The sequence below is a fragment of the Pyxicephalus adspersus genome, chromosome 4, assembly GCF_032062135.1.
Source record: "Pyxicephalus adspersus chromosome 4, UCB_Pads_2.0, whole genome shotgun sequence".
NCBI classification, from domain to species: domain Eukaryota; kingdom Metazoa; phylum Chordata; class Amphibia; order Anura; family Pyxicephalidae; genus Pyxicephalus; species Pyxicephalus adspersus.
Genome location: NC_092861.1, coordinates 19,181,927 through 19,207,624, shown reverse-complemented (window position 1 = coordinate 19,207,624; position 25,698 = coordinate 19,181,927). Strand labels below are relative to the sequence as shown.

The 25,698-nt window shown below is 37.9% G+C and overlaps 1 protein-coding gene across 1 annotated transcript in view; it reads right to left on the bottom strand.

The window, feature by feature from the left end:
- NBAS (NBAS subunit of NRZ tethering complex) overlaps window positions 1-25,698 on the bottom strand; it is a 412,001-nt gene that overhangs the window by 360,448 nt on the left and 25,855 nt on the right. The window contains exons 10-12 of the mRNA XM_072407518.1: window positions 7,532-7,670; window positions 6,037-6,105; window positions 1,127-1,255 (exon numbers count right to left, since the gene is read on the bottom strand). Coding sequence (XP_072263619.1) covers window positions 1,127-1,255; window positions 6,037-6,105; window positions 7,532-7,670 — 337 coding nt within the window. The remainder of the gene's footprint in view (window positions 1-1,126; window positions 1,256-6,036; window positions 6,106-7,531; window positions 7,671-25,698) is intronic.

Sequence of the window (25,698 nt, the reverse complement as noted above, 5' to 3'; positions counted from 1 at the left end):
GCTCTTGCTAAAAGGTCTCTCAATGCCAATTCAATTAGATAATACCGCACATTATCACACTTACCCAACCACTTGTTTTACAATGTTAAACACCCACAGTGAGCAGAGTGTGCCAGGACACATTTTAAATCATCTTGTGTGGAGGCCAGGCACAATTATTTCCCTTTGCTAATTACTGTTATTTAAAGAATTAGGTCATGCAAAGTGGACATAATCGGCATAAAAGCCAGATTTAAAAAAAAATGCAAATGTAAAAGAGTTTGCAAAAGTTGATTTTCAATGTGGATCAGAAGTCAACAACCACAGTTAAGAATCAAAATGCATTATGGCAATGTAGGACGAAGGTTCAGAAAGTTTTTCCTTTTTACTCCATGTGCTCTATAATAATAAGTACAATTTAATACGTCCTAATAAAACGCAAACATTTGGAGAGAAACTAATTATCGTAGGTAAGTAATCATAAAAAAAAACTTTTTAAATAAAGCTATTGTAAGTACTAGAATTTGTACTTTTTCCTGTGCAAGAAACTGAAAGAAGATAGACTTGCAAGGGCAGCCAAATCAGGTTACTCTGCAAGCACATATACTAACAAAAAAAATTCAAATTATGAATTCCAGGGGTTTGCGGGTTCTCCCAGTGTTTGCGTGGGTTTCCTCAGGTACTCCGGTTTCCTCCCACATTTCAAAAACATGCAGGGCCCCCAAAAATTAACCTTACTGTAGACAGTACTATTGACATATGACCGATTGGGATATTAGATATGCGAGTCCCTTTAAGGGACAGTTAGTTACATGACTATGGCCTTTGTAAAGTGCTGCGTATTATGTCAGCGCAATAGAAAGAAATAAAGAAGTTTACATGCGAATCAGCATTTCTTGCATTATTCATCTGAATGGGCTGCCCAAGCCACACCACTCACAAAAATTGTGTATGGTGAGTTCTTAAAAGAACAGTGAAAAGAAACACATGGTGCTGAAGTATGTGAATGGGTAAATAGAGAAATAATGGCAATGCATTCTCACGAACAATACAAACCTACCTCTGTGCTTAGCTTTTTGAGTGGATTTTCTATATATATATATTTTATTTTTTAGAAGGTAGAATACATCTAAAAGGGATCACTCACCTGTTCATTCTGAGGCCACTCTCCCTGCAGCCTCAAGGACGGAACCTCCCAGATAGATAGTTTACCGGAGAAATGGATAGCAGCCAGGAGTGTTCCATCAGGAGACAAGCTCATCTTAAAAATTCCATCCTGTAAAGATAACAGATTATTTTCAATGTGTTTCAGCTAAAAAAGAAAGTTGGCTATATATCAAGGATTACACATTTTCTTATGGTTATTACATATGATAAAAGGTGTCTGCGTACAATATTACAGCTGAGGCCACCAAGATCGTATTTGAAATAGAAATGGCATCACATAGCAAATTATCAGAACCTGGATTGGTCACTACATACACAACATCTAAATATTTATTACTTTCAGGGAATCTTACAAATAAATTCTAACTAAACCAAGGAACAAAAAAAAATTACAATATTGCCGATTAGTTTTCTATTTAGAATCTTTGATTTGACCTGGTATCATTGCCAGCAGAATGCTTCAAGAACTAGTGTGGCAATGTACACTTATAAATGAGAGGCAGCCCCGTCATACTAGGACAGGAAGTATTTCAGGTCAATAGAACACTTCCTTTTACTCTCCAAGACATGACATAGGGGGTCTGCTGCAGCTTACAGAACTGAACAGCCCTAACTTTTAATAGTCAGCAGAGAGCACAAGAAGGTATGAGTTGACCATGGCTCTGGCAGGATCAGCATGTTAAAAACTTGAACAGATGTATCAATGGTACATGGTCTTCTCCTCCTCCGGGGTCATTATTTGTATCTGTCTGTCAACTGCAACCCCTATTTAATGTACAGCAATGTGTAATATGTTGGCAATATATAAATACTGTTTATTAATAATAATAATAATAATAATAATAGCAAAAGTATATTTACCAGAATAAAATGAAAGGAAAATAAATATTTGACATTAATCCACCCTCTAAGAGACCCATGATCTAACCAAGATGAACCTAGAACTCCTTCCCTTCCAAAATCCAAATGGTTACTTTTCTCCATGACAAAGGCTGCAGCTTCTACACTCTTAAGGCACAAAACCTTCCCTGGTGGTGGCCGCCAGTAAACTTGAAGTGGGCCATACTTCTACCATCTCTACAGCATATAATTTGCTCTATTCAAATCTATGGTGAGTTATGCAGCAAGCTAACACTAATGTTTACATTAGCCTGACCATTTTTTCATATGTCTTTAAGGAAGAAAAAAAAAACCTTTCCATAAACAGTTGATATCATTAGAATACCTAAAAAGCTTTAAAAAGCTTCTCTAGATTAGATTCCTTTTTACTAAAAGCTTGACACCAATCTCCTTCATTTTGTGAATAGCCGTGAAAATACAAATCACAAATAAGCCATAGTGGTGAAAAAGCAAAAATAAACTTGTAAGTTATCTAAAAGCATCAACCAAAAACAAAATGGATTTGAGATTAAGCCTGAGAGGTGAGCATTTTTCCCCCAAAATCAATATCACCCTTATTAGAGAGAGATGAAGAGAAAGGGACAGGAAATGATGAAAAGAGAAAGACATAAATGAGCTTTTAGGAGACACCGGGAGACAATATACACATTGCTGCTGTGCTGTTAACTTCTATAACTGCATTTATGTGAAACATTACTGCCAAATAAACATTCACTCCGTTCTACCGGCAAATTGGTAGGAACACAATGTGTTTTTTCTTCACAGATTATACAAGATTTATTCCATTCTTTTTTCATCTATTGTGAAGTTTTCATCTACAAAGCTAAAATGCCTTGAAAAATTCAAATACTGCCAGAATAAACCTCTCTACCAACAGCTTGAAAGAACAATGAAGGAAGCAGTATGAAAAATGTATTTCCTACTATGAAAAAAGGAACCAATATGCAAACGTTTTTTTACGCTACATGTGAGAAATAACAGCTAGGCCGTTATAAGACTTTGTAGGAAATTTTAGGGTTAGAGGGAGTTTAGGAGGCCACAATCTCCATCAAATAATCATCTTATGGGAATGGCAAGGGGCCCAGCTTCAGATATAGAATCAACTTTAATTAATGTCTGCCAACTGGCTGCTAGGGCCCAGTAACATAATCCCTTGACATGTTCCCCAATGCTATGCTCAAGTAGAATTTAGCAGGCACCCCACCAACACAGTAACAAGACCAAGAGCAGTATTCTCCCCAAAAATTGTTTTACATTAGGTGGGAAGAAGCTGTAGGTGGGTGGTGGCCCTTGTATTGTGACCTAACCTTTCAGAAATCTCCCAAAAACAGGCAGGTGGTTACTGAAAAGTGCGTCCGGGTAAAAGGGACCTGGGGGAACACCGAAAAGGCAAAGTTTTCTTATTAGGGTGGTAGATAAGGCCACAAAACCCATCTCAATGTATTTTTTTTCATCATGAGAATACATTGCCCTACATAGCCCCTACGCATATATCCTAAATTACTTGTCCATAGCTAGATCATCCAAGATGCCTAAGGTCTGATGAATGTCAAAGTAGCCAAGATATAACTTCAAATTCAGATGGTCAAGGCTGTGCACCTGAATTCTACTCCTAGAACACTTTTCCATTACATTATTGGGTTTACTAGAAACTTTTTATTGCAATTTATGGATACACACTGCACACAATGAGATACACGAATGCCAGCCAAACACATTCAACCCTAGTGATAATAATAGGACCATCATGCCATTGACTCCCTGTAATCATTCTAATACAATAGAATCTGAATTTAAAACCTCCTTCCCAGACATTCCTGCACTTGAACAGGCTTTTTCTGGTACATACTTGCAATAAATATTGTTAGAAAACAAACGACTAACGATTATGAATCGTATTGTGCACAATTCTGTACATGTTGTAACAATATGATCGTTCAAATATAATTCACCAATAATGTACACACACTAGATACGATCGTTTAAACGATGCAGGAAGTGACATGTAAAGGAGAAAGTGTGAATGATCGCACACACAATAGATAGCAAACGATCGTCACTCAATCAGATCCGCCAGGGTGTGTGTGTGTGTGTCATCTTTTCCTATTAGGGTTTAACTGCACACAATAAAAGACAAACTTTTAGACATGTATTTGCCTCTATTCATATTTACCATTTGTAATAAGTTCGATATGATCATGTAGACACAGTTCCCTTTGTCTTGGTGCTGGCTGCACCAGCACACCACTCTCGGTAATCCACTATATAATTAATGTTATGTTTGTGTGTGTTTAAACAAGCTAAACAAGCTTGGGCATAGCCTAATGTGAAAGTGGCTGAACCAAGATGACCATCTATTTAAGGGACTTCCCCAGAGTCTGCAGATTCTAGACTCAAATGCATAAGTAACTGGACAAAAAAATGCCCAGAGGCAGAACTGAGGGTTCTGCTAGATTCAGCAGCTCATAAGACAATTTTAATGGTAAAATAATGTATGATTTCTTTAGACAAAAGCATCATTTCTAATTTAAATTTGTCCCCAATAAAATGACAATAAATTTAAAAGTCTAGTACAAAGCATTGTTCAGTTACTTACAAATGAAATAAAGTAGTTTTTTTGCATTTATTTGACACTGGAAATATTCTTCAAATAAATAAAACAAAAATGTTTTCATAATAAAAGTTAGAAAAATAGAAATATAAACTTGTAAGGAAAATATCAGTTGAAAAAAAGAGGGAGGTTAGAAGATAAGTAGAGGAGGACTGAGGAGGAAAATTGAAAGGTTAAATATTTTTATTTACTTGATAGTTTGCTTTATTAGGCATCACTTTTTGGGTTCAGAAGTTTATAAATAAATTAAATGTGTATATAAAAAAGTAACAATAATACATATTATATTTCTTCCTTGTCTGAACAATGTTTGTAAACATCAAGGGACTTCCATTAATTTGATAGGAGCAGCTTCTGCAGCTGCTCTATTTACACAACTCCCACACTCCATTTTGACAGCTAGGAATTGCCAACAATAAATATAAATTATACGGGTGTGGCTTAACAAGTGAAACAAGTGATTTAAGTATTATTGTCATGATAGTTCCCAAATTTGTCCCCAGGTCATTTGCAGTAAATACTTATTCTATTCAAAAAGTCCATTATGAAGAAACTAGTCTGAGAAACTAGTCTGAAGAAGCAGCCTGTGGCATCACTGGCCACAAACTAGCAGGAAAAAGCAAGTTTATTTGCTTTATACCTTACTCCACTACAGGCTTCTCCTTTGTGTGATGGTGCGATACATTCTCTTCTGTCTGATATTATTCTCCACCAAGCAATGCAATTTTCCTACATTGTATTGGTATGCTGAGCACCCATAAGTAAAAGTGTCAAAAGTGTGAAGTACCCCAAGGCAAAACCAAGCGTTTAACAATTGCAGTGCAGAGTTAACCAATTGCAATAGTAGTTTTCCACCTTAAATGCAATTTGGCTTTAAAATATTTATTTTACATTATTACTCAGTTAACCTTTTTAGTGTTCAATCCAGGAATATTTTTAAGCTGGGTGGGAAGAAACTGTAGGTAGGTGACAGCAGTGGTATTGTGACTCAATGTCAAGTGGGATGTTGCACAAAAAGGAGGAAGGCTGGTAAAGCAAGGAATAAAGTCAAATATATATGAATGTATTCATGATCCTCCAGGTAAAATGAGCAGTTAACTTTACAGTTAAATGAAAAAAGGGAACTCACTCTAAGGCTTAAGTTTTTTCATCACCAGAGCTAAGTTTTAAAGTTCTAAATAAACATATTTTTGCCTGGAATCCTCCTTTACATCATTTTTAATTATGTTAAATAAACACAATAGCAGCAGATTGCAGAAATAAAAATAAGCCCTATGGTCTTGCTCTGATTTCGTTTCCCTCTCCACACCAGTGACTCTCAATCAAAACCGAGCTCTACCTGCTGGAACTAAATTAATGACAGTAATCCCTCTACTTACCTGTTCAGTTCCGTGTCTGCTAGATAATCGTGCCTTAATAATCCTCCACAATCCTTTTCTCTTCAGTGCCTAGAAAATGAAATCAAGCCATGCGTTACACCAACAACCCAAATTATAGACAAAAAAATCTTTATTTCTGCAGGAAGAAAACTCCCGGAATGAGAGAAAAGATGAAAAAAGGAAGAAAAGGATAAATAAAACCACTTAAGTCATTACATTTCCCAAGACACGCTTTAAGCCCCTTTAGGCAATCTGGAAATTAATTTACAACTACTGTGCAAGGCGGTAACATTGGGGACCACACAGGTCTTCAGATGAAAAAGCTATTATTTATCTTCTTTCTTCTTCTAATTAAATTAAAAGAAATAACAAAAGAGCAACTTAGAACTTGTTTTTAGTGTAACTGTCGGTTAATATGTACAGCTGGGTGTTTAAAATCTCTGGAGAACCAGCAGTCTAAGATCAGGGAATAAGTTTAAATTCAGACTAGCGATCAAAACAGCACCAGCCTGTTACTACCAGGTTGTTTCAGGTGTTCACAAACTGTATATTTATAGAAATATTTCTTTTGATTACAACTGTTTAAGAGGGATTTCCCTCAATCTGGAGCGATTTCTTCCCACCTTGTTACCAGAAGTAAAGGAAAACTTTTTGTAAAGTAAAAAATAAAAAAAGTGAAGCCCCTTCTTTTCTGTCTGAATGGGAGCAGAGAGCCTCCTTGGATGCCCATGTCATGCATCCCAGGAGGCTTCTGGCTGCCCCTTCTGTGCAGTGGGATTGGCACTCCCCCCCTCCCCCACCCCCCATTTACAGTCTACAGTCAGGTATGTCAGTTGATGTTGCGCCCTTGCGTGGAGTGTCGGGTGGCGTAGCCAGAAGAAGGAAGAAAACAGAGAATAGGAGTGGTGACCAGCACTTCCTCTGCTCTGGGAGCAAGGCAAATTTCAGGAAGACGTGGGATGTTTTTTTTTTTTTTTTTTTACGTTTACATAAAAGGGTAGACAACCCTTTTATGTAAGGTAAAAATTACCTTTTGGGGGGGAAAATGGTAAAGGAGGGTTATTACCCTTTTTAAAAAAACAAAAGTAAAACCTTTATTAAAAACAGCATGGGGGTGCAGAGCCTCCTGGGATACATACGTCATGCATCCCAGGAGGCTTCTGCCTGCTGCCTCTACACATGCCCGATCTCTTCAATGGGCAAAGGGGGGATGTCAATCTCACACGTCGGCAACCGGCACTTGTCAAAGAAGCAAGAAAGCAGTTCACTGACCCCGTCTATCTTGCTGAAAAAGCTGTACAAATGCCAGTTACCATCACGGAATACAAGATCAGCGCCTGTGGTTATCCACATATTGCAACTGATGATTTTTTAATTTACTGTAAACATGTTAAACTGCTGAAAATTTAAATGAGGGCATTAAAGATGCTCTGATAAATAATTAAACACTGAAAATGAATAGTAAAATGCACACAAGGATTTTCTGATTACTTACCGTGCCCACGTCGTTCTCATAATTAGTGACCTGTTTGTAGTGGGGGGACCCCGAGAGCACCCTCCAGGCTGTCAGCCCATATTGCGTTGCTGAAGACACTCCATCTTCATTTGTCTCACTTCCTCCGACTAGCAAAAGCCTAAAATACACAAATTATAGATCACAACTGCAGCTTTGAGACATCCATTTCTGAGCCTTGTTTATCACAATTCCTGGATAAAACTACCCTAGCCAATATCTAGAGACAACAAACAGTGCATGGAATCTTGCTCAGATTCTTTTTGTGCATAAGGAGAATGAAAAGAAGAAACTGATTGACTTATACAGTCAATAAAAATTGTCTCTATCCACTGTAACATATCAGGCATTTCATGCATACCACTGTTTTTATAAGGAAAAAAAGTTTTATCTTATCTTATTGTGACGCCTGATTTCCGTACTGCAGGGGCTGACAGCACTTTTAGGTATACATTATATAAGAGTAGGAAGGAAGGATAGCCTAAATATCATGGCTAGAAACAAGGTTAAGGTACAATGATAAAGAAAATGTATTATATGTTTTCTATGTTATGTTAAGGTTTTTTACATAATACGAGTTCTCTAGTTAGAATGAATTTTATTAACAAATCCTATGAGAACAAACTGTCATTCTCCAGGTCTTTAAAAGAGTTTGTTATTGTCTGTAGGGATAGTTTGGTCTTCCTAATGAGGAATTTCGGGACTCTAAAGCTACTTACACACTTCCAATGGTTCTTGCTCGATAATCGGCGCAAGACCGATATCGGACGAGAATCTGAAGTGTGTACAGCACATGTCGTTCATCGTCCAATTGACCAACCTGGCGGATCCACGGACAATGAACGACGAGTGATTGTAATGCAAGGAAAGAGAGGTTAATGCAGGGTTCCGCTCCATTGTACAACCCCCTCTGCATAAAGAGGAGCGGTGCTGTAAGTCGTTGGAAAAGATTGTAAAAGATCCTTTCCAACAACTTTAATTGGAAGTGTGTACGTGGCTTAAAAGACAGTCAATTGGTAAATTGTTCCAAGATATCTGGAACCGGTGTCTCCTATGATTCCTTGTAATGTGTCTGTAATTAAATATTTGCACTTTGTTCAATTTCTTGACTTCATATGTTAAATGTTTATATTTGGGGCATCTAGATGGCACTTGTCCAGAATTTTTTTAGCCTTCAATAAGGCTATCAAGTTAGATCAGTGTTTCTAAACCAGGGTTCCCCCAGAGGTCTCTAGGAGTTCCTTAAGAAAAGAGCAGTTTGTGCCTGTGGTTAGTTTAAGTGACACCAATGATCTTTTTGGTGGCGTTCTTCTCACTGGCAACCAAGCAAATATACTGTGAACTGTGGATATAGTAATTATGACAGGGGTTCCCTGAAGACATGAAAGTCATTTCAAGGGTTGCCCTATGTTAAAAAAGGCCGAGAAAGACCAAATAAGATGCTCCATACAGTACAATCAGGGTCCCCACACATGCTAACCTTTTGCTTTTCTATAACTACACTGCTTTGGTACTTTCTCTTATAAATAAACTTTCACCATGAACAGAGAATTTAGTTTTTTCTACCAGTATATCACCCATGTAAAACTCTGATTCTTCAAAACACTCTTCCATGAGGTCCCCAACTTTATCATGGATTCCAAGATTCCAGTCATGTTCCCCTATTGCCCCCAGGCCTCACTGACCAATCTAATTTATTTAGGAAGTAACAGTACAGGGTTATTCTTTTTATTTTAAAGCAACCCAAAGTCAGATTAAGTCCCATGAAAAATGGGGGTAAAGTGATGGCACCGAGAGCTATCTGACTTAAATAACAGTAAGAAGAGACAAATATATTAAAACAGCCTCAGTACCACCTTTATAGAAAATGATAGAACTATTATTTGGATAATGGTTTTCCATTACTATATACATGTGGACCAAATGATGGACCTGAGCCTCCTGTCAACAAAGGAAAGAACACGAGAGCATCCTTGTGTCCCTTTACCACCCCTGGGAACATTTATGTGAGCACATTAGATAAACCTTACTTTGTAAAATATATAAATGCGGGCTTTAATCCATTATGTTTTTTTAGCAAAATATTTCAGAAATAAACAAAAATGACACACAAACAGAAACTTCCCTAATGTGCACAGTATCATAACAACAGAAAATGTGCCAATTCCACAAAAAGTAATTACTCCAAATCATAGTAATTGCTCTCTCATTTGTTACCAAGCAAGGCTTCTGCCAGTTGGAATCAACACAACACAGTATTACATTTGTAGGGGAGAAAAATAACAAGTAAAAAAGGCTTGCCTGAGGCTGATATTATTCAGAAGATAAGAGTGTGCAATGCATGGTTAGCTGAAATATTCGATCATGGCGAATGTTCAGCACGGCGTGTGCCCATGCAATGCCCTGTATGACAGACCGGCAGGTGGAAATTAGTGCCTTTGTTTTTAAGGGCAGACTTTATTATGCACTTCTAACAGTCACGTATTTTCTATATGAGGTGTGCATTTTGTCAGTATGGGTATCTAGACTTCTTAATAAAAGATCACACACTAAAAGATAAAAGAGAGATGAATATTGGATGATATGAAGTTTGCTGAACCACTCTGTATCATACACATAGATTGACTTTTGAACTGGGCAGAAGGTTCACCTTCCAACATAGTAATGACCCAAAGTGAAGACAACACAGGAGTGGCTTACGGACTCGGGAACTCCCCTCTCTACATAACCTTTTATGTAAGTTGCAGGGTAGAAGAAAAGGAAAATACTCTACTATCAGCGTTTTCTAACTATGGTTCCTCCAGAAGTTGCCCGAGGTTTCTTGAGCCAATTTGCTCCTCATAGGCTAGCATGGATGACCCAAAGTGAAGACAACAAGGAGTGGCATACGGACTCGAGAACTCCCCTTCCTACATAACTTTTTATGCGAGTTGCAGGTTACAAGAAAAAGAACACTCTAATATCAGTGTTTCTTAACTATGGTTCCTTCAGAAGTTGCAAGGAGTTTCTTGAGCCAATTTGTTCCTTATAGGTTAGCCTAAGGGACACCAATGATCTTTTTGACTATCTGTAAGAGTGACATTCTTCCCAATGGCCAGCAATGTAAGGAAGCACTCTTCCTAATGACCACGACACTAATATACTGTGAGTTGTGTAGGAAGTAATTATGGCCGTAAGACCTGAAAATTATTTCTAGGGTTCTTCAACATTAAAAGTTTGCTAAACACTGCTAATATGTGTGGCTTGAATGACAGCTTGGAGTCTTTCCAGGGGCTGCTGACATCAAATTCAACCTGGTGGCGCACAGTAGCAGTCTAAGAGCTTTATAGATATTACAGGTTAACATGCATGAAATACGGTAAATGTATATGCGGCTTCTCTGTAAAAGCCTGGTGACAGGCAAAATGCATGAAGTAAGGTTCTCTATTGCAGAAGAGAGAGGAAAGAGAAAGAACTATGTCTCTTCTGCAGTATAATAAACTTGCTTGCTTGTTGGCAATAAAACTAAACTTACTTTCTTACTTTGTACCTAATATGTCTATTTTCGTTTACAATGCCAAAAAAATTGAAAAATGTTAATAAGAAAATAAATAAACTTACCTCTCTTCACTTCGCCACTGGCATCTTCACCTGGTCTTAGGGGTCAGGTCCCTGGCCATCCTGATTGGTCGGGCAAAAATGACATGACTCCCGTTCATGCAAACAAGGTCTATTCTTTCCCAGCAACTAGCTATTCAGGCAACTAAGTTTGTAGTCTTGCAAAAGAGGCAAACCCTGTCTCTTAAGGAATAAACAAATCTCCCTGATTGCAATTTTCTAATGTTAAGTTTGCTTTAAAGCTCACTGACATTTAAGTGATTGACATCTAGTTTAGAGTTTACATCTACTCCTATTTCTATATAACATGCACATTTCTCCTTATATGTAGAATCTACTTTTACAAATATATTAGAAAAACACAATGACCCACCACAAGGAATGAATGACTCAAGAATTTACATTTTCTTTCTTAGAGTCAGTACCAAAAGAACCTTCAACCCCATCCACTGATAAGAAATGACAAAGTGATGTTATTTGGCTCCATAGGTCTTTCTTATACCATATAGCCCTAGGCAAGTAAAGGAATGTAATACAAATGAATCCTCAAACTGTCCTACAGCTCATTAATATGAACCTTTACTTAAATGTTAAACAGCAATTCCAAGCAGAAAGTGAATGCAATCAATGAGCTACAAATGCCATCTAGCAAGCACTGCCACATCTGAAGATCAGTAAGTTCACCTTAAAGTGCACTAAAGCCCAAACTTTTTTAAATGGGTTGAATACAGTGTGGTAACATTGGAACCCTTATCAGGTTTTATTGCCATCTATGTTTTTGGAGTGAAGAATCTATATATATCCTAAGGACCACTGTCACTGGGACAGACAAAGAACATCTAAATGTTTGAGTTAAACCAGAACAAGCAGCTTGGTGACAACAAGTGTCTATGTCTACTAAACAATGTGCACAAATATTTCTTATCTCCTGTTGTATTTATGAGACAGGAAGTTAATTTTCTGCAAAGGGCCAAAGTTATGGCATAAACATTGGGCAGAAATTATTAATAAACTTCAGCTTACCTCACAGGTTATTTATTTTTTTTGCATGACAAGCCGGAATATTGGCAACAAAGCCACCCGCAATCACAACTTGAGGGAGAATCAAGAGACTGCACAGGACAAGACACAAGGCAATGTGAACATGGGGCAGTCTAAAATGAAGTCTTCCTATGAATGGCCACACCTTTAGGCTAATACTCACCCATTAAAGCATTTCACATAAAAGTCAACTACATCCAACTAATTAGTATTGTTCAGAGTCAGTTCAACAAGGGCGCTTTAACAGAATAACTGAGATGGGTTGATGGTACGTTTCCAAAAAGTTAAAAAGAGCACAGAGTCCTTCCCATCTACCATAACTTGACTTACATAGAAGGACAGAGACTTGTTCATGACATCACTGGGTCTACAATAAATGATAAAGCTGAACTAAACCTCATACACTCACCTGTCCCGATTCAGTTGAGATGTTCTTTGGCCATTTTGATTGGCCAGGCCTGGATGGATTAACCCCAAAACGTATGCACAACCAAGGGAATTGCCAGGATTGCTGAGTATCATGGTAACTAAAGCTAAGTTGCCAGAAACCTTGAGCACTCAGGCAGGTAGAAAGGATTATTACAGAAGGGACATTGCCTTCTTCTTCACGAAATAAAGAACACACATGCACAGTGAGATCGGCACCCTTTTTTCCCCCATCTTGGTCACCAAATTTTGCGCCTGCGCAGTGCGAGATCCGGTGACGTACGAAGGATAGGGAAGAAGACTGAAGAAGATGGTATTTCCCGGTGCTTCCTCCACGCCGGGCTTAAGAAGGATACCGGGACGACAGATCTGCAGGATTCAAGTTTTTTTTTTACTTTAGTTCCACTTTAAAGTGTTAACAATCAAAGAGTTGCAACTAGGGAAGGCAAAATACAGCTGATTAAACTTCAGTTTTAGCCCTTACTTACTTTCATTTCAGTATTACATCTACTAAAGATGGGGGAACTTTATACAGCATGGCTGGTTTCACACATCTTAGTAAATCTACTTCAAATATCTTTTAAATATGTGGTCAGCACCATCAATGAGACTGTGACATATACTGCATCTGATAGAGCAGCACCTCATTTTATTTGTAACATGCTGCAGGTAAATCACTCAGCCTTGGCCTTATAATAGCAAGCCACAAGCCACATAGCTCCCAGCAAGCCAATAAAGACAAGCAGTAGTTTAATGAGAGAATCGACATCTGCCTTCTGAGAGACCTGGCAATGTGCTTAGCAAAGGCTTTATGGAGTAATTAACTATTAAAAAAACACGCAAGTATGAGCTAGCTATACTTGTTTAGTGGTAACGGAGAGGGGTTATAGCCTGGGTACCTGGTAGATGACAACACACAATACAATAATGACTTACAGATGTATGCCAGCCATATGTATGCCAGCAGTTAAAGCAGATCTAAACCCAGGAACACAAACTGAATATTTTACAACACAATTACTATAACCACAGCTCACAGTAGAATATTGTGGTGGTCAGTAAGAACATTGCCTTCCACATCGCTGGCCAATATGAAGTATGCCACCCTTACAGATAGCCAAATAGATCATTGGTGTTTTAGTAAGCAGACCTGATAGGCACAAATTGTTTATTGCTCCAGGAACTCCAGGGTTCCCCAGAACCCCAGATTAGAAACTCTGTCCTAGAGTGTTCTCTTGATTTGGACTACAAACACCTCCCCCTTCTCATCTCCATTGTAATAGGCATTGTCCTGACATTTACAGAAGACAGGTGGCAGGTCTGATAAGAATATTTGATATTTTAGTTCACTACAGAGAAAGATACATGGACGCTGGATTTCTGGCAAGATCAGGAGGAATTTTTTCTGCTTAGTTGTTCTTAGTTTGAAAAAAGTAATGCAGTTAGTACATAGTAGCATTTTTTAAGCTGTGTGGGAAGAAGCTGTGGGTGAATAGCCCCTATATTACTCTCAGCTTTCCATTGGCCCCCTATACTTTGTTTTAACTTTCTCATACACCCTCCCCCCCCCCTTAGTAGGTCACATTTTTCTATCATCTTTTCTGCCCCAATTGTCCAGTGCTCCTGAATTGTGATGCAGCTTATCAATAACCACCAAAAAACAGCCAGGTGGTTATTGAAAAGTGTTGGGTGGTGCGCCCAGCTAAAAAGGGCTGGTGAGAACACAGAGACATACAGCACCTCAGCCACCCCCATTCATTCTCTATGGGCTACATCAATTTTTTAGACCTGCAGTCCCTGAAAATTACCTCTTAGGCCAGATGTGAATCTTTCAGTGGATAGCAGCCTGCCAACCACCAAGCACTCAGATTCTGCCAAGTGGTCATCAACCTCTGACATTTTTTACCTACCTTGAAGCCATTGGCAAGAAGTTGCTTGCAGTGTCTGCGGTTACCTGCAGTTTGGAAGCCATAACCATACAACACAAGCCCATTCCTGTAAGCCTTCTCATAATGACATGACGTTTACAACAATTTATAAAGTATCAATTGCAACATACAGCCAGACATACTAAAAATTCTATGACAGGTACTCCTTGTTATAGTCAAGCATTACAAGCATGTCGTCTGCTCCTTGTGTAAGTCATACACCCCTGACCTGTGGCTCCCATGATGACAATTTAATGCTGAAAAAAACGATACCAAATTTTCTCTGCTTTTCTTATGAAAAATTGGAGGCTATGATGTGTGCCAAACTAAAACTTACAATACATCTGCAGTGGTTTCTATGAGGTGTCCTCTTCCCAGCAGTCATTGTATACTTTACTCGCTTCTTGTCCTGTGACACTCAGATTATGGCTTCACAAGAGTAATTTCTATTTGCATTTTTTACATGTTCACTATACATAATTGAATAGGCAGGGAAGAATTAAGCTGATGTTTGTACGATAGCACCAGCTGCTGTTCTTCCTAATGACATCTTTTGCTGCCACACTAAAAGCAACATCTGTCTGTTGTTTCCCCTATTATACAGAATGTCATCCCTTCTCAAGGTTCAGCCACCTACCTGCTGCTGCTGCACAGCTGCTGAGGAACTACAAGTCCTAGTGTGTGCTGGCATTTAATGACTCCTGAAATAAACCAGCTGCCGAGCAAATACTTACATGTGATCCCAATGTGTGTGAAAATGTACGCAGCTAAATAGAGAGAAAGCTGCTAAGAACAATCAAGCCTATTAATATGCTGCAAAGAGCAAAGTGCCATAACCTGCTGCAAATTTCATGTCACACAATTCAGACCATAAAGAGGGACTCTGGTTATATTTACATAGTTAATTATTATAATTAATTGTTAAACCTTTATGTATCTAAACTAAACATCTAAAAGAATCTCAATACGAAATACCTATTATTATTATTATTATTATTGTTATTTTGATTATTATTATTAATAAACAGGATTTATATAGCGCCAACAGATAATGCAGCACTGTACATTAAATAGAAGTTGCAAATCACAGACTAATACAGACAGTCACACAGGACGAAGGGACCCTGCCACCAAGAGCTTTTATTCTACGAGGTGGGGGGAAACTATGGTTTTAGCTTTCTTGTACATTTGTTACTGCATCTTAATTTCTCAAAACTACACCAAGTGCTGCATATTAAAGGGCAAAATAAATTTACCATAATTACATCCTAAGGTAGGATTTGTGTGTTTAAGTACCACACACCATTCACATCTGTCTTTATTTTTTTACTCAGAGGGGCTTTTTTAGGTACTTTTCAATATTTAATTATAATTCAATACTCTATGAATATATAAAAACACAATTTATTTAAAAAAAAAAGATAAATATATAAAAACAACCAACTTAGTTTGTCTCCAATAAGACTTTACACACACACACAGATTCAGTTTTTTTCTCCAATTGTATCATAACATATCTCATTTCTCTGTTCTTGACGCGTTTTGCAAAGTGGGCTTCATCAGAACAACATTTTATGGAGATTTCATACTGCATATATTTCTCAGAAAATATTATCACATTGTTTAAATGTGTTCTTAACAACTTCCATTTGATGGTCTTCAATTTAAAATCAACCAGAAGAGTGTTGGAAACTGACAGAACATGTGCCCATGGAGATACAAGATTCTAACGCTTATTCAACCCACATGTTCACTTATCACTCAAAATATACTTATTTTGTTCCACGGGGGGGAAGTTCCAGCAAGTATCTACACCTAATAACCCCTAAGGATTTCCTTTGGCTTTATGCCTCCGTCTGCCCTGGAGCCTGGCAGGGCCATGTATTTTTTTAGGAATGGATAAAAATCTTTTTTATATAGGTATATAAACAAATGTTTCTCAGCCCGGGGATTTCTCTAAAGGTTGCTAGGGGTCCCTTGATCCATGAGAAATGTATGCCTCCCAGGTCAGTTTAACTGACACCAAAGATCTTTTTGGCTATCTGTAAAGGTGACATTCTTCTAACTGATGACGGTTTATATGTGTTCATATACTGTGAGCTGTGAATAAAGAAATTATTGAAGGGGCTCCCTAAAACAAAAACCCTTTTTTCAAGGGTTCCCCCACATTAAAAATGTGGAGAAATTTTGATATGAAGAATCTATTTAGCCAGCTGTCCGAGGTTCAGATTTAAACGAATAGAGGATGAGGAAATATGTCACCGATGGGGAAATAGAAAGCAATGTATATACTGGTCAGGTTCCAATTCCTCACACTGGCAGGTAATGGCCAGATTTAAATGTCAATATGATATATGCTTGTCCTGAATATAATAGAGGTCTGAACAACATAAATGTTATATATAGCAGCTACACAAATCACATATCTAGTGAATATTGTTTTCCAGCTGCCTTTTCTGAAATAGATGTTAGAATTATTACATCAGTTGCCTTGAGCAACAACCCTTTGACTTTTTTTCTATACAATGATTTATATATCAAGGTGTTATCATGAAACTGTAAAATATTAAACGTATTATTCTTAAACTGTATTAATTTAGCACCAACATATTACGCAGTGCTGTACAAAATACCGGTTGCAAATGACAGATAAAAAACAATGGAGGTGAGGACCCTGCCCAGAAAAGCTTACAATCTAGGATGTGGGGGAAGTATTAAACAATAGGAGGGGGGATATGATGGTTTTGGAGACAGGTAGGTGAGTTTGAATGATGGGTTTTAAGGGCTCTTTTTTATGTACAGAAAGTAAGAGCAAGCCGAATAGGATGAGGAAGACCATTCCAGAGAGTCGGGGCAGCTCTAGAAAAGTCTTGGAGCCATGCGTGTGACGAGCTTATGAGTGAGGAGCTGTATTCTACCATTGCTAATATTTACTGTAGTTTATTTCCCCACGATTAAAAATTTGACCATGAAATGTTTTTTTTTTTGTTTTTTTTGTTTTTTTTTTTTTAAGAGCCATACTTTTGTCTTCCCGTCCTTAGTTCCATCTTTCCCCTTCAAGAACACAAGAATTACACTTATATATATATAAACCTTTTTTATTTCATAATATACTCTATTTACTCTCAGTGAAATAATCACTGGTTATCGATGCTTCTCTCTGCAATACAAACAAGGCAATAGCTGGTTGGTAAACAAGGTATTGTACAAGGCTTTCTCAAGACACTACACCAATCAGCCCTCAGGCCTAATATGGAGGGCTGGCATTTAGGGGGCACCATTGAAAGTTTAAAATGTCTTGATGGGTAGAAGTCAGATTGAAGAAGTGAGTGCTAATTGGCAAACTGCAATTGCAAGCTGACTGTAGGTGCTACCTAAATGAAGGAAGGTGAGAGAAAATGTTAGAGGACTGTAGCAGGGCCTGGCCAACAATGGAGAAATTTTGAACAAATATAATTATATGAATACTCTAAAGCGGTGTTGCTTAGCCAGGGTTCCTCAAGAGGTCGCTAGGGGTTCCTTGAGCAAGGAGCTCAAAATCTGTGTGTCTCAGGTCAGTTTCACTGACACCAATTACGTTTTGGCTATCTGTATGGGTGACATTCCACCCCGGTACCAGCAATGGAGGCATACTTCCCACTGATCACAATGTTAATATACAGCCAGTTGTGGATAGAGGAATTAAAAAGGGTTCCTTAAAGACTTGAAAGTTATTTCATGGATTCCATTATGTTAAAAAGGTCAAGAAACACTGCTCTAAATCGATCTATAAAAAAAGCCAGAAAAGATAGAACCCCCAGGGCTCAGGGCATTTGCACCATTTCATGCAATAAATATGTGCCTTTAAAGTACAGCCCTCTGCTAGGATATCACCCTGACACCAATACAATCCCGGAAGCCGAGCTATACATCTTGCTAGTGATTTAATAATGCATTGTCCCTTTAATGAAAAGTTCAATGAAGTATAAATAAAGGCAAGGGAAGCGTATTTGGTTTCACGTCAATGAGCCATTAAAGAACCAGCATGAAGCTGTCGAAGTCCTCCCTGTAATCAGGCCACATCTGATTTAGATCTATCCAACCAGATCAATGGCGGAAACAATTACTCGTCATAGATTACTTTGCTGCTTTCCAGGTGGATAACGCCACTAAGTGCGCCAATGTCACACTCGTATGATTTGCCGTTTCACGTAATCCAGCGCTGATTCTATAATCCCATTACCCTGACTCTTTTGAGATCACCAGGCTGCTGCTCCCAAGAGTCTATTTAGAAGCGATAAGAAGGTTCTGCTTACCATGGAAAACCTGACTGCTGTGAATTGCTAACTGAAAACTAAACAGTGATGTTCTATTTGTCCAGGTGACATTAGGTATTACTTGTACTTTCTTCCCCCGTTTAAGTCATCGCAGGCATTTCAAGGTGAATATCATCACAGGTATCTATCAGGTTGAAAAGCTGCTTTAACAATTTATCAACACGGAAACCTCAACCTCTCGGAGAAGGCTGGAAATCAATCAGCCACATTTGCTTTGCCATAGCTGCCTGTCAATGTAAATACAGTGTGCCACCAAGTGGATAGACAGGGAAATACTACAGTTCTGCTTTCCTGCCATTAAAAACATTGCAAAACAAATTAATATAATCATTTCTCATTAAAAACAATATGTATTCTCTTTTTTGTCAGAGATACCCAGGGCATTGCTGTCACTCAAAGCTTTTGTTCTTCCTCCACTGAATTGTAATTCACATTTCCTAGATTGTAAGCTCTTCGGGGCTGGGTCCTCTCCTCCTTGCCTGTCATTCGCAACCCCTATTTAATGTACAACACTGCAGAATATGTTGGCGCTATATAAATCCTTTTTTATTATTATTATTAATAATAATAATAATAATAATAAAATCCCCCCTCATTCCTAAAACATGCAGTTAAGTTACGTTGGCGTCCCCCAAATTGACCTTAGACTTTATTAATGACATATGACTATGGTAGAGACATTAGATTGTGAGCTCCTTTGAAAGACAGATAGTGACAAGACTATGGACTTTGTACAGCGATAAGTAATATGTCGGCGCCATATAAATACTGGGTAAAAATAATATTATTTACCAAATCCACTATGGAGCAAGTCAGGAAATCAGCACTCTGCTGGGCAATCACAGACAGCAATAAAGACTGGAAAAAGTTTCTACCCCATCTCCATACTATATATAGTTAAATTGGATTAATGAACAATATTATAATTAATATAGTATTATATTGCTGAAAAGTGTGGCAGGCAACTGCTACTGGCACAGTGAGCAAATCTAACTGTTCTATTTGAGGATAACATACATGGTAGTACAGACAGGTATATGATTGAAAAGAATATAATTTGGATTATCAATGTTACAATTACAAGAAAAATTCCACTTACCATTGTTTGTATACTAAATGACCAAATTATCTTATAAGTCTGCAACCCTTTCTTTTAAACCTGTTTAACTTACATAATGCCTGATTTATCAAAGTTTTACAATACTGGAGAAAATTGACTATCATGAGAGAACCTGGGTGATCCAGCAAAGTTGATTTCTTAAAAGTCATTTGCTATGGCAAGGTTTTCAGTTCTGGACAAGCTCTGTTTAAAGTTTGCTGGACACCCCAGGTTCTTCCATGATTGTCTTTCTTCCCCAGCCTTGGAGGGTTTTGATAAATCATCCCAAAGCCTCATATTGCCAGGAATGCAGGGATAGGGAAGCTTGGCTCCTCCTCAGAACATTACACTTTTGTATGTGAAGATTCACAATATGTCAGGTTATCAGGTATTGCTATTCTGCCATTCCATTAAATGCTATACTTAGTAATCTTTAGCTTTGCTCAGCAATCGTAACTTCGACATGAATAATTATTATTAGTAAGAATTGAATACTGAATTGAGTTAATACAAACCAGGACAATACACATTGCACATATGATATATATATATTCAAAAGAGGAGGATTTGTTTACTAAATCTGGACATCAAAGCTTTGTCATTTTTTTGGCTTGTTGGGCTTTCATACCTGTTGGTACATAAGGCATTTATAACATTATGGTAAAACACAGGGAGGTGGCATGGCCAAGACTTACTTTTAGCTTTCTGTATGTTTGGATCTATACATTTTTCTTCCCATTCTTCCCAATGGCCAGCAATATAGGAGGCATTTTTTTTCACTGATCACCACATTAATATACTGTGAGCTGTTAATAGAGTAATTATAGCAGGAGTTCTCTGAAGACATGAAAATTATTTGATAGGTTTCCTCCATGTTGAAATGGTTAAGAAAGTATGTCCTAGATCGCAGTACATGGGGCTAGTTTACAAAGTCAAAAACCAGTCATATGACAGTGGATCAGCCCGACTTCCTGGACATGCAAGACAGCCTATAAATGACAGGACCATGTAAATCTAAATGCCTGTGTGGTAGCTCCTATTCAATACAGAAACCATTGCACTGCACTTGTGTGTTGAACTGCATTTTTCGAAAGACTGCAAATAGCAAAATGTAGGTGAATGTACTTAAAATATGTTGTTAGCTCTGTGTATACGTCACACACTTCAGTTCCCTGTAGCTGCTGACACCCACTAACCAGCCAGTGTAACAATCCATTATTCACTTGCAACCTGTGACTAGCTGGTTAAAAATCCATTGCTGTGTCATATTGCCCTACTGCAGCCTTGTCATCGCTAGGGGATGGGTTATCACAGACTAACATATAACCTAAACCAGGGTTCCATGGAACCCTAGGATTCCTTAAGAAGTTTACAGGGGTTCCATGAGCTGTATCTGATTGACTTAACAAAAAAATGGTTCCTGTATAGTTCCAAAGCCTACATCACTTGGCACAGCCAGCTGCATGAAACTAAAGATCTTTGAAGCCATCTGTAAAGGTGGCCTTCTGACCACTAATGTTTGGGGGGCATTTTCCCAATTGCGACTAATGCAAAAATCCAATTTGCCCAATGACTCATTATAGCAGGGATTCCCCAACATCTGCACATTATATTTGGGATTCCTCAGGACTAAAAAGGGTGGAGAAGGGCTGTCTTAATCCTTGGTATTCAACCCTTGCAGTGTCAGGGTAAACCCACTGCATAGGTAGTTCTTAAACGTTCTGGATTTGCGCTGTAAATTAAAACTTGAGTCTCACTTTGGAAATTGGCGATCAGACCAGTGTTTATTGCAGGAACAGGTGATGTCCTTTATGCAATACCTTATGCCTGTATGATGGTCACCCTGAGCATTTGTTCCCAGGGACAGCTGTCAATCCAGGTTTCCTTTATGTGTGCTGGGATTGAATAAAATCCTGCACAGGGGTTACATCATCTCGGCCCAGCCAAGCAAGATGAACAAGCAATTGTGATGAAGAATTGAAGAAGGTGGGTGGCACCAGCAACAGAACAGAGACAGGCGAGTTTCGGTTTAGTTCTGCTTTAAATCTATAAAATTAGCGATATGTTCTCATTACCCTTGACTGGTACACATTCATATTTTATAAAAATTCTATACACTGAAGCTGTAATCCCCAGCTATTAGCTCCTGACTCGTTATCAACATCCCCACAAAATCCATGAAAACCTGATCTAGAGAAGATACCGGTAATCATTTAAGGGGCTCTTTATACACATCTTGTATTCTCCTCCTCAGCAAAGCATGGATTAAGATAACAAAGTTAGATAGATTAAAAAAAGAGGAGGTTGTTGCTGCATTGTATCCAAATGAAACTATAAACAGGTTACATCTTCATCTGCTGGAGGATTGGAATAGCAAAACTCTAGAGGGATTATTTCTTGAGAGAATTAAAGCTTTATTATGTTGCAATCTTTTTCATCTGATATATCCAATCATAAACTTCAGGAAAGAACTTAAAGAACTACAAAAAAAATAAAAGCACAATAAAGGTGAAATACATTTAAAGAGGGAAGCCAAAACACTGGACTTCTGCTTGACCACTGAATGTATTCAGATTGTACACCAGATTTAAAGTGGCTATTGTGCTATTGTGCTATTCAGTGTTCTCCATGCTGGAGGCTCTAACATGAGAAAGTAAAGCACTGTGTCTAACAAGATGACTGCCCCCACACAGCAACACCATGCACAATAGGGCACAAAAAGTCAATATTGGTGAACAATAATTTGCAGGTAGAACACAGGTAATACTGGTGACTAGACATTTGCCCTCTGCATAAATTTCCTGGTCATCTTCCAGAGTTTAGTTCCTCTTTAAAGTAAACCTGTGAATTACCCAAGTAAAGGCTTTTCATAATAAAGCCCCCAATTCCCAGTACTTTTAAGAATGAAGGTACACTGTCTGACAACAGCATGTTTGATGAATGTTCCAATGTGATCACATTGAAGTAGGAAGCATCAGAGCTTGTGCAGGACTTACTCCTCCTTGAAGACACTTCCTAGCCAAATTAAGTGGGGGTGTAAAGAAAAGCACAGGTTCTCTTTAATTTATTAGTGTTGCCCAAAACAACTAATTTCAAAAATGTCATCTTCCTTTAGCATTCACTTAATTCCTCCATTTTTTATAAGCCATTCTTCTTCCACACACAAACTAACAATGCGAATATCTATGCAGCCTTGCTTTAGTTTAATAAAAATGCTTTTTAGCAGAGCAAAGCAATAGAAAAGAATATGTTTGATCAGAAGAGCAATTTTAGTGCGGTCAAGTTTATTACCAGGCACTATTTCATAGAAATTCATTCCACTGCAACAACAAAGAAATTCTGAAATCTCTGTGAGGGAATAAAAAAATAAAACTCTATTTTATGGGACGTGGCTGTAAAAGCGTCTGATGGATGATAAGTGCACTTTTAAATATTTAAAGCTCATGAATTTCATATGGTAATTGGTATTTTTTTTTTCTTGAGCAGAAGCAACACAGGACATTGCTTCTCCAGATAACACAACATATCGGGTTAAGACTCAAGGTAATAATGAAGACTGTATAGGCGGAACAGGAAATAATGGTCTCCTAGGCACTACAATAACCCTTCCGATGATCTGAAGGGACAGAAACATCAGCTGCTACTAGAAAAGCAATAAAAAAAAAAAAGCTACTAAAAAAAAATTAGGTGAGGGATAAAGACATTCCTTAATAGAAACAGCAATATCTTTCCACCTTTTTGAAGATTTCATGTTATTAAACTGAGCTTTTCTAAATCGTAATATTGTAAAAGTAAATAAAAATTACAGTACAGTAAACCATCGATTCAGTTGTCAACACATACTAGGCTTTCCAAAAGGAAAACCCAGCACTGTGTGCCTTTCGGAATGTATAAGCAGACAAAAGATAAACACGTGGAGTTTTTTTAGGCAAATGTGCATACTGTTTTCGGTGATAAGTCTCATAGAATCCATTTACATAGTAATCCAAAGTACAAAGTGCAGAAAAAGGATCTTAAATGGCAAGGATCCAAAGATCAGCCAACAGGTTGGTACTAGGTAACCTACTGTATTGTAAACATAGGGTATGATGGAAAAACTGCAGAAACCAAAGCAGAGAAATGTACGCGCAGCTGGAGGACCTGACATGTTTTGCGCATTGAGGGCTTCTTCAGGGGTAGCCGTGCGCTTAGCGTGGCAGTCGTAAGTATTGTACGTGTTAAAAGATTGAATGGAGGATGTCTCCAAGTAGGTTACTAGAGTAGTGAAAGTAAAGAGTACTCCAGGTAAGTGTATATCTGATCCCTGGAAAAAGCAGGAATGAGAAAAGCAGGAGAGAGTGAGAGAGCTGCAGCCACAGCTCGTCAATAGCAAAGATTTTTTTGTAATATGTAGCAATACCTACTCATAAAATTATTATCCGGCCCATATTGTATTTTTTCCCCATTTCCATTATCGCTTTACAGACCCTTTTTGATTTGTTCAGATATGATGAAAGTAAATATGGTATGAGGCGGGGTGTAGGGGAGGTTTATTGGGGGAGGTGGAAATTTTATTACAGGAAGCAGGACAGACAGATCATGTGGCCTGGCTTTATGATGGTTTTACCACTTACTTTGCCTTTGATCTCTGGATTTGGTCTTCTGTTCCATTGGTCATCTTATACCCAACATAGCCTGTATAAAATACTGTTCTGTCTAATATTCTATTTTTATACTTCACATGTGCACAAAGCACATTGCCTGGCCCTTTCTGCAATAACAACCTGCCTGGTTGCCATTTCTTCAAAGTGGGACTTTAATTTCATGGATCAGCTTTGATGCATCTGTAAGCTTCACAGTTTAGTTAAGAGCCAACTCTGGCAACTTTGAGGGTTTTTGTACATATTATACACTGCATATATAAAGTAAATATATAATGTATAATATAAAAAAATATATATAAAAAAAACACTGGCATGTTTGATAAAACATTTCATAACATTTATTGAACATTTGTAACCTGAGCTTTTTTTGGAGAAAATTAAAAGTTAAGTTGGTGTGTTTAGTGAAAGTTTAAGAACAGCGTGGTGACAACACAGCAAGGGTTTGATTTCCTGAATATCAACGAGTCTACCGGTAGCATTAAAAGGTAATAAAATTGTGTTTTTAGGGGGAATATTAAAAAAAACTGCTATGTGAATGGTACTGACAGGCTGCACTATACAGGTAATTTTTACTCTTAATTAACTAAAAAGTTCTACTTTTAAGGTAATGATTGCAATATTGGCTTAATATGTGCTCAGTGAAAACTCCATACTATCTCTAAGAAACAGTCTATTAGCTATGACAGACAAAGTCTACGATGCTATTGTTTTGGGCTATAGAAGAACAGATGCTGGGTTCTAAATTTGACAAGGCTTTAAAATTGGCTGGTAAACGTGACAAGAAACTACTATCACAGGGTTGAGGAACGTCTTACTCCACCTTCATATAGCTTTTAGGAGGTTTTCCCCAGAAAAGCCATCACATTACTATAGCAGATGTATAATTTAAGAGGCTGTTATCAGGATGGATGAGATCCCATGTCAGCTGGAATGGAGCTGCCATATGAAGTTAAGGTGAAAAAAAAAAAAGAAAACATGAGCCCTGTTTCTGAAGATGGAGGTAAAATTCATGAAGGCAGCACCGAGTTGAGGGAAAAACAAGAGTGCTTTCTTCAACACAGATCCTGAGAAAGTGGCAGCCACCAGAGCCTCTATTAAG